Consider the following 16,146-nt stretch of genomic DNA (forward strand, 5'->3'; position numbering starts at 1 on the left):
AAATGTCTGTGCTGTTAAATGTCATTGAGTGCATGAATGTACTTGGACGGCGCTAAGTCTGGTGATGAATCCTCTCAATCAAAATGTCTTCACTCAGACCACCTTCAGAGGTGATCTAGTATGTTTTTATCCACATTTGTTTGATAGACTGAATACAAACCATCCTAAGTCACGCTGAAGACCACCCACTGACTTGATGAGACTCGATGCAAGCAACAAAGTTATTACCTGAATGTATCCCAGTAAAGAAAAATAAATAAATAAAATAAAGAAAAGTTTAGTTTTTTATTCTATTTTTTAATTTTCTCCATCAGTGCTTTATCAAGATGTTGTGTGGTGGGTTTGTCTTTAGTTTAAAGTTTGTGATAGTTTGTAGATCTGATTGGACAGGCTGTGGTCACCGTTGTAAAATGTGCTGTGCTGATCACAGAGCAACCATCTGAGCGCCATTATGTCACACATTCACCCACTTAAATATAGCGCTTATGTTATGTTCACAGGAAAGCTGTGTCAACAGCTGATGGCGGCCAGCATGCTGTTGGATGTTTTACTGCAGTGCAATTTTACAATTTAAAATCTTCACTGATTTTGCTCTGACTCCAAGATCTGTGAAGTCACAAACCATTTTGCCATTTTACTTTTTTCATTTCTCTTGTTGATTTATGTAGTTCTTACATTGCTGCTGTATGTTTAAATGTTAAGGTGCTTTATAAATGAAGTTTTATTGATTGATTAGTGCTATGTATGAACAGGACTAATCAAAGTATCCTACCACTGCTCAGTATAGCCTGTCAGTTCCGTTTCATCTCTTTTAATCTCCCCAGAAAAGGCATGTCATCTCTGCTTTTGTAACCACATTTCTTGTTTTTTTTTGTTGTTGCTGATTTGGACTTTGACTGAATGAACTCCAAGTCACAACTGATCTGCTGGAGGAAAAAAGCAACAAATGTCAGTAACAACTGGCATAAAACTTTTGACCTTGACTTGTTTTCCCTGGTGAAAAAAACAAACAAAAACAAAACAAAAAGACAAAAACAAACAAACAGAACTAAGAAATGACAAAATGTGCTGTTTGTACTGACATATATCATTGGCAGTTCACTTAAAGTAAACACATTTATATCATTTGCTCAAAAAATAAGCTTATGGAAACTGCCAATGTTTATTATTAATCCTACACTAGAAAATAAATAAATAGCCTTTCTTTGCATGAAAAAATAAAAATAAATAAATAAATAAAACACCCATCTGTTTTACATTTAGTGAAATTATGTTTTTTTTTTGACATAATTTAATTTAGCCTCTTTCAATCCATCACTTGGCTAACTAATCAGTTTTAATATGGGAATTGACAGTATCCAGGACTGACCATACATGCCAGTAGCATCTGAATAAAGCCACCAGTTGCTTTCATTTTAATGGACAACCATCTCATATGTACTTTGAAACAGGAATAGAACAGTGTCAGATTAAAAAAAAAATTGTGACTCTGACCCATTTTGTACTTTTTTTGCAGTGGTAATGTCAAACTGACAAACAAGGCTCTTCATTGATTTATTGTTTTAAGCTATAATTATTATTTCCAGAACACATTGCAATTGCGATTTGTGGCTAAATATGTAAATATAAATATGTAACTGAAATTTCTATTGTTTTATTGTTTTGACTGTAACAATGTTCATGCTTTTATGAAATGCTTTAGATATATTTTTGAGTCAACTATGAGATCAGAAATAAAACCGGCTGTGTCAACAACAATCTGAGGACTGATATGTCAATAGCCAATTGTGCTATTTGTTAAAAAGAATAATCAGATTTGCCACAGTAAATTTAATGAATCCTTCAGATGGATTAAAATACGTAAATTAACCCAGTTTTCTTAAAAAAGGGCTGGGAATCATTTTTCGTTCTCTGACATCATAAAATAAGCTTCGATAAATTTATCTGTGTTTATTTCATTTTAGCATTCTCAGAGGTACTTAGAAATGTGTCGTTTTTGCAATACTGTACACGAAATCATCCATTTTCTACTATTTATCTGTGGCTGAGTTGTGGAGGCAGCAGGTCAAGGAGGGAAACCGAGACATCTCCAAGGCATTCCCAGCCCACAGAAAATAGAGTATATAGCCCCTCTAGCAAGTTTTGGATTTGTCCTGGGGTCTCCTCCCAGTGGGACATGCTCAGAAAACTTCCAGAAGGAGGCACCATGGAGGCATCCTGATCAAATGCCCGAATCACCTCAGTTGATTGAAGAGCAGAGGCTCTACTCCGAGCTCCCCCTGGATGACAGAGCTTCTCACTTTAGCTCTAAGGCTGTCCAGCCACCCTACGGAGGAAACCCATTTCAGCCTCTTCATTCCCGGATCTCCTTTTTCGGTCATGATCTACCTCTCATGACCGTAGATGAGGGTTGGAGCATAGACAGACCAGTTCATCAACACCTTTGCCTTTTGACCCAGCTCTTCTTTCACCACAACAGACCACAGCAACACCCTAATTACTACGGATGAGACCCAATGTGTTGATCCATCCCCCGTTCATCCCACCATCCCTCTTCAACAAGACTCCAAAATACTTGAACTTCTCAGTTTAAGGCAGAGGCTCACTCCAACCTGCAGGCTCATTGATCATTTTCAAATAAAACAAACAAATGAACATATTGACACCATCTCTATGAAAGATACAGTCTATAAAATCTATTGAAAAAAGAGAATTGCAATTTTTATTTGTATTCATGTACAGTATGAACTACAATCTCAGGTATCAATAATTGAACATCATCCTTCGGGAAATTCAACTCCTTACAAGCACTGTCTTTTTTCTTGTTTTTGTTTTTCTTTTTTGTCTTTTTTAAACAACAGGAGCACATGTAAAATTATGATCTGAAGAATTTTTTTTTTTTTTTGCATTATCTTTTTGAAAATATTTTTTTTTGTAGAAACTTTGCCATGTGATGATTATTCTCTCCAAAAAATGAGAGAGAATGTTCCCACATACAATAACCCTCCCCATACATGGACAGTTGGCAGAATAACACACACGAATTTAATCACCTTGGCTGAGGGCTTTGCACAGAAAATAAAATAAAATAAAAATAAACAAATTCAGTCTGCTGGTATGTCAAGTCCCACATTCTGCGTGACAGTCTTCAATCATTTTCATTCCAGCACTTAAAAATCTCTCCACATAAGCCATCCTGCCTAAGCAACTACTGTACCAATACACAGATATTTCATTCATTCTGAGTAACTCACAGCCCCCAAGTACATATATAAAAAAAATTCAGATTTTTTTTCACTGTAGCCAGCATGAACATTGAATCATTTTCCACCAAAAGCATTGAAAATGAATTGAGCACTAAAAAGGAAAACAGTAAAAAGAGAAAGAATGGCTTACTCACTGTCATTACCATGTACTGGCCTGTTCTCGTCATTCATAGTGAAAGGCTGACGGTGAAAGGTTCTTTTTTCAGCAGCTCTTGCCTTATTCTTTTTATTCAGGTCTTAGCTTATGACGAATCAAAAGAAAAGAAAAAATAAATAAACAAAATAAAAATCCACATTTATTATCCATCTTGTTCATCACATAATCACATTATTGTAAAAAAGACATCATAACGGAATGCTGCCAATAAACTTTGATTTTATGACTCTGATTTGAGAGTCAGGAAATCTGATGGGATTGTTGGATACCAAAATAAAAGTAAAAAAAAAGTTTTTGTTTTTTTTTATATAAAAGGATTTTTTTGAAATAACTCAACATGATGTCATGTGTGGTTATGTCCTTTCCAAACTTGCATGTAAATATACATTCTATGAAGCCACTTTTAGTAGATAACCAGGGCTGAAATTTGCCGGTGGGAAATTAAAATATGCTTGTTGCACAGAGACCAAAGCAAAAGGCATATCTACCCCTTGCTTTCTGCACAAGGTCACTGTTTCCATGGCGACAGGCTGATGGCTAGTTTGCGTCCTTATTCCTTATCTATTTTTCCACTATTTTTCCACTCATATCTGCAATATCTTTGTTTGAAGACCCCTTATGACCAATGCTGACTTTCTGTCTCTAACCTCTGTTCTTCCCTTTTCATCCCTATTATCCACTTGCATAAGCCTTCCTCGTTCTAAGACTAAAGAAAAAAAGAAGAAAAAAAAAAAAGAAAAACACAGCATGTAAATAGACAGAAGAAGAGACAATGTTTTGATGATCCATAAATGATGCAGCATCAAAGTGTCTGTGTGTGTTTTTCCTCTGCCCAAAATGAGACTGAGCAGGGGTCGCTTCAATATCAAAGGCCTCTACCCCCTGTGAGATGTTGGGCACAAAGTCTCATGCTGTTTTCTTATCAGCTTTCCTCTGTTAGTCTGGAAATGAACTGCTGATACAGATTAATAAGCTATAACCCATCTTCTCCTATTTTGCTGCAGGTTCCTAGCTGCTTCACTGAGTATGTTAGCCCTGTCTGCGTTCGTCTGACAGGGTCACACTACATTACAAAGCGGCCTCATTTGCCTTTTTATCTGTACTAACAGATGGACTATCAGCGCCTGGGCTTGTGTGACCCTGGGGTGGTGGCAAGGTGCTGCAACACCGAGTGGACGTAGATCATTACCAGGTTACAGGGAGGCTACAGAGCACAACCTTATGCTACCCTTCATTTTCCTAAGAAATATTCTGCCACTGTGTGGCATACACAAGCGGGTAAAGCGAGACAAATGAGATATGGTGATGGGTGAGGAACGTGCCTGAGCTTAGTGACAGAGAAACAAAGACAGACGAAGGAGCCAAGAAGAAAGAGGGTGAAAAGAAAACAAGGAGAATACTGGCTGGGATAATGGATAATTCATAGATATAAAAAAGAGAGATCAAAAGGAAAATGGTTAAGGGTAAGAGTCAAAAGAAATGTGAGGAGGGGGAGTGGGAGCAAGACCTTAATCTTAATTAAAGTGAAGGATGTGTGGCTGTTGTTCAGGAGCCACAGGGGAAATGCGCATTTACTCATTTGCCAGCTTTGCTCTGCAGGCATGCTGGTTTCACTGCGATATAATCCAGAGCTGTGTCATTAAATGATCTAATCTTATTTTGAGTGACAGCTGGAATATGATGGTGAGGAAAATACCCTTGCATTTTTGTTTGATGTCTTGTGAAGTTCCTTCCGGTTAGATGTAGTTTCAAATAAAGGTTTAAACAATGTCCTTAACCAAATTACGTTCTTTGCTTAAGATAGTAAAATTATTCATTTATGGCACTGCATTCATCTTAGCATAGAACCAAAACCTATATATTGATTTTGCAAGTTGCATTTGATACCATTCCGAATCACGTTGAATAAACCATTCTTTCTCTTAAGCAGTATTACACATAGAGAAATAAAATGAGCTAAAAAGCTATCACAAATCGTTTTTCTTCATTTAGCCACTAGACATATTTTAATAAATAATCTTGGTTTTTGTAAAGACCCATTTTAAAATATCAGATGTTGTTCCTTTACCAAATGCTGATTAAGTGCTGCAGTCAAAATCAACTGTCAAGTCAACAGCATTTTTTTTTCATTATTCTCCATGTTTTGATCCATTGTATTTCAAGTTTTAAACTGGTAATACTGGGTATGTAGTCAAATTTAAGATTAGATTTGGGTCTCTTGAACGTTGTCTTTTGAGCAAGCTTGAATCAGTAAAGGTTCCTGTGTGGCTGAGCTGTGTATGGTACTGAGCATAGGAGGGTGGTGGTAAGTGCTCTTGTAGGTGTTGTAGTGGTTGTAGTGCTCCAGTGGAGGGAGCGATAGATGTCTCTCCATAGCAGCAACACCTGCAAGCTCTTCTTCAACAGTAATGACTTCCATGGAGGACGCAGGGCCATCAGGGTCCTGTTGGTTATGTTGCTTCCTCATCTTGTAGAAAATGACCAGCAGAACAGCAGCCATAAGTGTAATGGCCACAAAGCAGCCAATGATAATCTTGGTGGTTTTCATCACCTCATCCAGACCATTGAGGGCTCCCCCTCCATTCACATCCAGAACTGGGATGGTGTAAGTCCGCTCTGTGGTCCGTGTTGAAACAGGAGTACCCTTTGTAGTTGAGGATGGTATCCAGTCAAATGGGGGAAGAGATGTTTGGCTGTCCTCCCCGGGGTTCCCAATCATCTCTACAGTGACAGTGGTAAAATAAGTCACCCCGCTGTTTTCCACAGAAGTAACATTGAGCACAGCAGAAGCAGAAATGTTACCTGCTGTGTTGCTAACCATACAAGTGTAGGTTCCAGTGTCCTGCATTGTTACACTAGTAAAGTTTAGTGTCCCATCATTAAGAACAGACAAACGCACCTTATAAGCCCCATGTGTCACCAAAGAGCCATTTGGTGTGAGCCAAGAGATGGAGGTCAGTGAGCTTGTGCGACATTTAAGCTCAGCACCCATGCCCTCAGTCACATTCAAGTCACTGGGTGGCTCTACAATAACAGGAACATCACACTGGAAGTAGCTGTGGTCCAGTTCTCCAATATAGCGACCCTTAAAGGCTGAAGGAGTGAAGCAACGTGCACAGCAGCTGGTATTGGCTGGTACTGTTTCCTTAAGCCACCAACTGAGCCACAGAATGTCACAGTTGCAGTTCCAAGGGTTATGATGCAAATGGACTCTTTCAAGACGATGCAATGGTGTAAAGAGGTCATGTGGTAAAAAGGTCAGGTTGTTGTGAGCTAGGTTCAGCTCCACCAGTGACTGAAGATCATCAAAGGAATTTCTCTCAATAGTTTGGATCTGGGCATGCATCATCCACAGCTTTTGAAGGTTCACTAATCCTGTAAATGAGCTAGGCTTGATGACAGAGAGCTGGTTGCCTGACATTTCTAGCTCTTCAAGCCTAATCAGTGGTAAAATGTTAGGAATCTCCTTGAGGTTGCACATTCCCAAGTTCAGGTAGCGCAGGTTGCTCAAATCCTTGAAAGCTCCGTCAGAAATGTAAGAGAGACGTTTGAGCTCACCTAAATCTAGCCTTCGAAGAGAAGGAACCCGGTTGAAGGCATATGATGGTATACTTTCAATGGGGTTGTTTCTTAGCCACAGTTCCTTAAGTTTGGACAAGTACTCAAACGCGCCATTGGGGATTGTTGTCAATCGATTATCAAAGAGCTCCAGTGTGTTGAGACTAGCTAGCCCATTAAAAGCCCCAATTTCAATGCTGCGGATATGATTTTTGCTCAGTTGCAGGATCTCCAGATGGCGCAGATGCTTGAAACTGTCCACCTTGATTACCTGAATGAGGTTATCCTGGAGATTCAGGTACCGGGTATTGGTGGAAATGCCATCTGGTACATCTCGTAGACCACGACGAGTGCATATGACTTTACTGAATTGGTTGCTGCATGAGCAGACAGAAGGACAGGTTTGAGCACGAACTAGTCCAGCCACCACCAGGATCTGAAGGGCCAAAAGCAGCACAAAGAGGGGGTTGGACAGCGCCCCCTTCAGCCTACGACCTCTCATTGTCTGGCGCTGGAGGGTGGAGATCATTGTGTTCAGCATTCATAGTTCATCTGGTGTTTGTGTTCTCTGTAAGACAAAAAGGAAAAGAGAGAGATAGAGGTAATGTTTCAGTTAATCACTTGATAATGTTTTGATTGCGTGCTGAATTATTGAGGACAAAATGGTTTACTTGTCTAAGCTTCTTTAAACACATGCCATTACTATTCTTTTATGTGGATTTGTTTTTTTGGCACATTGAAACAATTACTTTGAAAAAACCATTGAGAAGTTTTAAATTAGACATTTCTTTTTTCACTTTCATTGGCACAATCAAAATCTGTTATGATATTTGACAATAAATCACAGTATATTTATACTGTACAGTGCAATGTACCATACATGGAAAATGAACAAGGTGAACTGAAGACACAAGCTGAATAGTAGTGCTACCAGTTTCTGCAATATATTGAAACATTTTGTTTGCTCTCTATCCTTGGATCATCTCCAATTTGCAGAGTCAACACAAGTTGATGGATCTGCACGGAACATTCTTACTCCTGGGATTATAAAACATTTATTATTCAATACATAAAAAGTTTTACTGTTGGAATGCCAATGTGAAATAATTTGTTCATTTTAAAAAAATAACTTTTTACATTAGCAACGTGGGCACTAGAAACCACCTTCTGTCTAAAATGTTCTCTGGTTTGTGTTATAGCAAAACACAGCATGTTATAAACAAAACTCACATATCTAGTTTTTACTAACTTCACTTTTCCTAACATGCTCTATAATCTGTTGTCTTTGAAAGAAAAAAAAACATCATACTTGAATGTTTGGCTTCTTTATTATTTTTATGATTTCAGTCTTGTATATATATATATATATATATATATATATATATATAAATATATATATATATACTTGTTTTCTTATGTTGATGCAAATCATTTTTACCAGAAAAACCATGACACTGGAGTCAGTTTAATAGCAATGTGAGATATAGTTCCAAAATAACCCAAGCTTATCTGCTAAATCAAGTTTACTAATAAGAAGCTCTTTATTCTGTTGTCTTAGTTCATTGAACCAATATGTCAGTGAATATGCCTCAAAATCCCAGTGATAAAAATAAACTCGGACAATCATACGCATTGAGCACAGCCTATGCCTCCCACTTCCACTCTGCAGTGTTGATGTGTTGCTATCATCCCTCATTTTTCTGCCTTCCTAGATGGCAACCTGCAAACAAATCAATGCATGCAGTATAACAAACATATATGTGCTGAAAGAATAAAGTGTGACAGTGTTGTGTCAAGCTGTACTTTTAAGTGATTCAGACACTATTCTGTAGTGCAGTTGATGCCTTTGCCAAGAGCATAGAACTCTTATCTATCAAAAGAAGAGAACAATTTTAATGTTACACACAGAGTCCTCCTACTGAGTCCTCCCTGGCTCTTTTTTAGCTCTTACAACTGACGTTATCTGTTAATCATCTCTTTCTGTCAGCCCACAAGCAAGGGGAAACAAGTATATTATGACAGGTGTTTTCTAAACTGTAAAAATTGTTAACTGAGGTGGAAATGCTCTCCAGTGAGGATGAGTGGCTGACTTAATCAGAAGAAATGAGTTTATATGTAGCTTGATTTTTGCACCAGCCAGGCTGCCACAATAGCCGTGATGGAACGAGGCTGCGGAGAGACGAGCCTCTGCAGGAGAAGCAGATCGAATAAGGCCTCCCACAGGCTGGAGCTCATTTTGTCTGGCTGGAATTACAACAAACCCTGCACTGCCACCAAAGAGAAGAAAATGTCAGACATGGAAAACACACTGGTAGTGATTATCTGCTGTCAATACAACATATCAGTTTGCAATTCCACCAGAATGCATAAAGACACGAGCATGTTGATCTACCACTCCAAGAGTAATTCTAGCTTTGGCCACATGCCTTATTCATGATGCATTTAACGTGGAGGCATTTTACAGCGCTTTATAGCTCATTACACAAAGAAATGTAAAATATACTGTAGATGGGAGAGAAAAAAATGCTTTCCCCTTTTGTTGTTGCAACACTGCATGGATTAATTTTCATCTAGCTGTGCTCAACATGTGTTCAGAGCATCTGAAAGCAGTAGCTACTTACATCTAAAATCCTGCCAGTAACATAAAAAAACCCACACCCACCTTTACTTTTCAGCTCCTGCAAGCAGCAGCCACTGGCTTTATGTCTTAACAGTGCTGTGACTTGCAAAGCGTATTTGTTATAATGAAGTTTCTGGGAAAAATGCAGGGTAAACATATGTTTTAATCAAGGTGCACACGGAGGCTGTAAGATGAAGCATTTCGAGGCATTTCAATTACAATGTCATATTATTAGAGACTTGTCATGTTAGCACTTAAAGCAGCAACTTTTTTCTCAACAAGCAAGATATGATAACTTGGACATTCCTACATGGCACAAAAGCCAGCTTGTCACAAAAGCACAGCAAGTAGCTGAACACTTTGGAAGGAAAAGAAGAAGAAAAAAAAAACTATTGGTTTCATTTGCTGGGTGTATTAATATGAGTTATTCTACAATTGCTCTGCATGAGTCAAATTTGGGAAGATAAATAATGGAAGATGAAACAAAAAGCATTGAAAATGTTGCATTATGAAGTAACTTGCTTTGCAGTCACATTTTGATCTTGATATTTGTGCAAACTTGTTTGCACGTTTAGCATTTCCCCTCGAGCTGCAAAGGGGAATTCGGAATCTTTTATGCACAACAGGATTAGTCCAACCCAGCAACAAAAAAGCACATCTGAATTTGCATTTGCAGAGTCTGCCAAATTAAATTTTGTGTTTGGAATACAGCATTCCCTTCTCATGTTTGTCATAACTCTTTACAACAGATTTTATCAGAACTCAGAATATAGAAGTCCATTTCACCACCTTATCTTCACAGACAGTAAACATTGCTCTTTTTAATTTTAGGTTAGAATACATAAAAAACTGTCACTATCTAGTAGAGGATTACAAATGGGAAAAAAATATCCAAACACAGACAAAGTAAATGAGGTTGCCTTGTTGATTAGACAATTACTGATCATTTACAGTTAATCATATGAGTATGGAATTGATAGCAAGTGTTAAGTATGAAGTGATATGAAATCAGGCAAGACTCATAATGATGGAGAAATAAGCCTATGGCCACTAAGTGTGCTGTCTGATGAGCTGAGTATCATCTTGCTAATTCATTCAACACATTACTGATTCATTGCATTTGCATACGTTTGGTGCTCGTCTTCTTTTCAACCTCGTTTGTGCTGATGTTGTAACCTCACAGGCCATCTGGGGCTTTCAAGATCTGGATGCAGACGATATATCAAGATACAGATAGATAACAAGCATGTTCTATCAGTGTTTATAATTACCATAAATCTTGATTGCTGATCCATTTATTAGTGTACACTGGCTAACCTAAAATAACACAATGATTGGATGTTGAAAATCAAGGATGAAAATTATCCACATCTTCCTTCAAAAAAATGAGATGTGATTACCTGACACTGTGCTTACAGTGCAGTTTTTCCTAATAAGTTGTGAATGTTTAGTTTTTTTTTCTTTGTCTTTTTAGTTTCTGATTTGAGACTATTAAGGACTTGATAGATAAGGCTGAAAGTGATATGCTTTAAAATTAGTTGGGTAAAAAAAGAAAATACAGCTGATGCAGTTCAAAGAATTTATCAGTCAAATTATTTTTGCCTATGAGGTGACTGTTTCAGTCATTTTTGAAGCATCAAAAAAACAACAACTATCCTTTGGAGTCAGTTTCTTAAAGGTGTCATGATTGCGAACAAAAATATTGTCAGACTTATGACAGTCACACTGGGCTCTGAAAAAATGATAGCGATATTAATTTACACCTTAAAGGATACTGAAAATAAATAGAATACAATATAAAAAAAATGTTTGCAAATCTGATCTATTTTCAAACTAACTCTACACAGTTTACTCTTTCATTTCTGGGAATATATATATTTTTTCCATTCATAGCTGCAGCTATGCTACAGTGCCAGTGATGTACTATTTTTTTTTCTCAGCATTTCGACAAATAATGTTAACACAGATGAATACAAAGGGAAAACAGAATGCAGTAAAAGCTAAAGTTCAGTTAAAAACAGCAGCTGCCCATTTGTAGAAATCTTTGAACGGTAATTACTTGTTTTGACAAGTTAGTCATTTAATTTGGACCAAATTGCTGTTACTCAATGTTGCCTAGATGTAAACTTGAAAACCCAATGCAGTTATCATATGTATTATGACAGTGTGTATATATATGTTTGAATGTGTGTTTGAGTGGGGATGAGGTGGGTGTTGGGTCGTTGGGTGATGGCAATTTTAAAATCTGGCACAGAGAACCATCATAACTACCCTCCATCACTGACATGGGGACTAGATGTGCTTCACTCTCGACCTGAAATAGAGCAATCCCCCACCTCCATCCTGGCCTCAGTTCTCTGAATGCTGGTGTTTGAGAAATAAATCCACAGTAGGAAGCTGTTGGGTGCTGCTGACTTATCAGCAGGAATCTCATTGGGTTTTTTACAGTGAAGGAAATGAATGTCCCTCTGTTGACAATTCAGGTCTCAGAAAAGCAAAAATTAAGTGCATTTATATATATATTTATTGTCTGTTTTTTATGTTTTTTTACAGATGTGTTGCATTTAATTTCTAAACTTTTTCTATACCTGATACAAGGCTAAGCTTATTATTTCTACTGGTCATTTAATTTCATTGTTTTGCTTGGTTTTGGTCAGTGGGGGAAAAAAATTAATAAATAAAAGTTCACATTTTACAAAATCAGGGGTTGTTGTGAAATGGATGACTGTCTGTTTTGTCTCATCTGTAAAAAGCATTTTGTGTCACTGCTGCAATTCACTGAAGTCTAGATAACAAAAAAATGAATGATGCTGATAACAGTTTCGTGTTCCAGTAGAAGAATGTAATAATACAGCACTTTATTTTGGTAAATGCACTGAAAGAAAAACAGAGATTAGGCCAAAGGAGAATATGTGTTGTGCAACTGATAGCTGCAAAAATACTTTTTTTTTTTTTGTCAAAGTGATAAAAGTAAATAAGTAACCTAAAAAATGCACAGCACAATCTTCATATTTCATTTGAAGCAGTTATATAGTTTCATCATTCTGATGGAGATACTGTATGACCTGTGACACCTTCTGCAATGAAAGATGACTGAAAGTCACCGATTTGGCTTTAGAAATTTTATAGAAAACAAATAAATATAAACATATTGGGTTACACTACTTATTATGTTTCACGAGAATAAAGATAAAACGCTGTATGAATGCCAAACGTGTTTTATGAAAAGGTGAAGAGGCTCAGTGTAGCCGTGAGGTGCTGGAGGCTTTGAAGACTGTGGGGACAATCCTGACTTATTAAAGTTGAAGGCTTTCACATATGCCCCATTGATTCATTTTTATGTTAAAGCCACCTTGATTTGTTTTGGCCTTTAAGGGATGATAAAAAAGATAAACATCTAAACCATCCCCCAAATATGTTGTCCTATTCTAACAGTTAATACACAGGCAAAGGAGACACAAAACAAAGTTTTAAACCTTGCTGAACAACTTTTAATTCATAATTAATTCATAAGATCATTATTTGGTTATGTTTTTACTTGTATATGTGTGTGTGGAGGGGTGGTACATGTATTTTTGTTTGTCTACATGGCTTTTACTTTACAAATAATTATTGTCGTCAACTCTTTCAATTTATTAGTAAAATATCCCTGGAACCACTGAAAGGATTTCAATGAAATGTTCAGAAAATAATCCTTTGGTGGACATCTATACCTGGTTAAATTTTGGAGGCAACCCAGTTAAAGATGGCTGCCACAGGTAACTGATATTAGGAAACAAAAATGAGGATAACTCAGCTAGTTTCACAAATATTGAGCTAGAATGTGGTGTGATAGTAGCTGAACATCTACTATGAGCTGTGCAGTATTTTAACCCTCCTGAAGCCCTCAAAAGAGTCAGAGGCAAAGAGAGGTAGAGAAGCCCTTGTAACTTTGGGTTAATTTCACCCGAAGGCCACGGGAGAATTAAAACTTTGACAATAACTGTTGGTGTTGTGGATGAATTAGTAAATTAAGTACTTGATTGTCTGAATTGTTGAATTATTTTGCTTAATGTCATCTTCTTTGTCACTGTACCCCCAACATTAGATTATGGGTTTTGATTTTGATGTCATATCATTAACTATTAAAGGATATTTGTACTTGTAGGTTTGAATGTGTCATAGTCAGGATGGTAGCATGTTCAATTTACACGAAGTTATGTAAATATCCAGGTCGATGGTTCTGAAGCTGATTGGGTTTTGAGGGTTACTGTGAGCTTATGTTGAGCTGTAGAATGAATAAATATCTCCTGTTTTGTTGATAATGTTGTCACAACTTCATCAGACTTTTGAACTCTGTACGAACTTGTGTCCATTGCTAGCAATTTTGTAATGAATCACCACAAAAGGCAGTATTGACTTGTTTAAATTCTTGATTCAGAAATTCCCCCACAGTGTTAACCCTGTTTGTCTGTTGGCAAAGTATCCCACCAACTACTAGACAGGTTTTAGTGAAACTCTCAGACAGTAATGACTGCCTGTACATTTACAACTCAATAGCTTTTGGAGTCACTGCAGTTTACAATGGCCACCACAATTAATTGCCATTATGTAACACAAAAATTGCTATAATTAAATCAATTTTAGAGGTTTTGGGCTGAAATTTGTTATAGTTGCAGCTGAAAGTCATGCCCAACAAATGTTCCAAGAGCTTCACATTGAACAACAACATTGATTAAAACATTGACAATAATTTTCTGTCAAACAAAGAAAAGGTTTAGGCTGACTTAATGTCATACAGCAAGAAAAAAATGGTTGTCTTTTTATACAGTGTATGTAAACATCTGCTTTCAACTGTATTTTAGTGAAACTCTCAGAACGTAATGACTGCCTGTTCATATGCAGCTCCTTAACATTTAGTGTCAACAATGTTGAAAATATTTTATGTAAACTCTATATTTCTCCTTTACATTCTCAGAAATATGTAAAGAAATATATATTTCTTGCTAATTTATTAACACATTTTTATTACTCTCTTACAGATTGCAAGTAAAACTGGTGAAGGAATCTTTGTTTTATCAGTACGGAAAACAGAAATAGGCAGTATTCCTTTGCTGGGCATCTAGAGGAGGTACAGATGACCTCCCGCCCGAGCCTCACTCCTGCCCTCCCTTCAGAAGTGACCGAGGTTAAACAACAGCAGCACTCTTCAACAGCACAATTATTTTATTGAAAATTGCCGCATATTTAAAAGACCAGGCTCATTTCCTCCAGTTTTGAATGAAAGAGATTCAATTAATTGGAGGGCAGAATTGAGAGCAATCAATTTGCCATCTGGCATTATGGCCGGACAGACAATAAGTGGGTGGACCCAAACCTAAAGTACAGACACATTTCAATTTGCCATCAGGCAGCACACTATGATAATGTGTCTGAAAACAGAATAAGTACTTTATCTTCAGTCATTGTCTTGTTTTTGATGAGAAATGCAAAACAATTATCAGCTAACCAATCACTTTGCCCTACCAACTAATGATTACTTGGTTGCCGTTCCTGCCCATGTAAACACTGTAATTATATTTCAGTTGTCTTTGTATTTGTGAAATGACTGAGGAATTGATGGTATTCTGTATGAGGTTTTTTAAAAAAATGGTGTAAAGCTTTGTAAAAAAAAGAAAAAAAGAAAAGGGAAAAATCTAAAAAGGTCCTGCTTTTGATAAGTCCTGATCAAATGTAAGTTTATAAAAATATATATATATATATATATATATATCATGAATCATCCTCTCCAAAATGTCCAATCTGCTCCTAGTGGTCAGGCGACTTGTCAACTGGGAAAAGGCCACACGGCAGCTCATGTTGTGCTCGAGGCTTATCAAATGAGTCAGTTAATGAACATATATACTAATATGCTGGTGTAGATTCTCTGCCATCCAAAACACAATAAATCCAAAAAAAGTTAAAAACAAAACCTTTTTGGAACTTATTTTCAATTCTGGACAATAAATAATTTTGAATAGTTTTGTTAAGTATGTAATACACTGAAGTGAACAAAACAACATAACATGATATGATCTATTCAATATCTAGGGTATTATACTATTTTAATAAAAAAAATAATAATAATTTTTGCTACTTTGAATTAATTAGATAAATTGTAGATGTTTCCTTTGGTAAATTAATACAATGGTTTATTGTCATTTTGAAAAAGGTTTACAGGTAAAAACATTTACCATACTTTTTTTTGTTTATTTGTTTTTTGTTACAATAGGAGATATCAGATTATATAACATAAAGGTTTTTCCTATGCCTTGATCTCAGATAAGTGGAAGCAGGTTGAAATTTTCCAGTACAGGAGGAAACGAGAGAGCAAGAGGGCAAAGAGACACCTTTCAAGTGATAATTCAGTTCCTATTCACGTACTGTCTTATGCTGCCTCCATTATGATAATTGCAAGGGCTAAATAATCTGCTGGGACCTCCATGTTCAAATGCACTTTGCAAAGGCTCTGTCTGGTCTCTGCAAAGGGATTAAGACAGGATGCCCAGGGTGGCAGACTGACTGAA

General features: G+C 36.8%; 1 protein-coding gene across 1 annotated transcript in view; it reads right to left on the minus strand.

The window, feature by feature from the left end:
- Positions 1 to 2,681: 2,681 nt before the first annotated feature.
- The window catches only part of LOC108234802 (leucine-rich repeat-containing protein 4C), a 60,903-nt gene continuing 47,438 nt past the window's right edge, over positions 2,682 to 16,146 (minus strand). Inside the window, exon 2 of the mRNA XM_017414282.2 lies at positions 2,682 to 7,549. Coding sequence (XP_017269771.1) covers positions 5,627 to 7,522 — 1,896 coding nt within the window. The 5' untranslated portion in view covers positions 7,523 to 7,549 and the 3' untranslated portion in view covers positions 2,682 to 5,626. The remainder of the gene's footprint in view (positions 7,550 to 16,146) is intronic.

Source organism: Kryptolebias marmoratus, linkage group LG15 (genome assembly GCF_001649575.2).
Source record: "Kryptolebias marmoratus isolate JLee-2015 linkage group LG15, ASM164957v2, whole genome shotgun sequence".
Taxonomy (NCBI): Eukaryota; Metazoa; Chordata; class Actinopteri; order Cyprinodontiformes; family Rivulidae; genus Kryptolebias; species Kryptolebias marmoratus.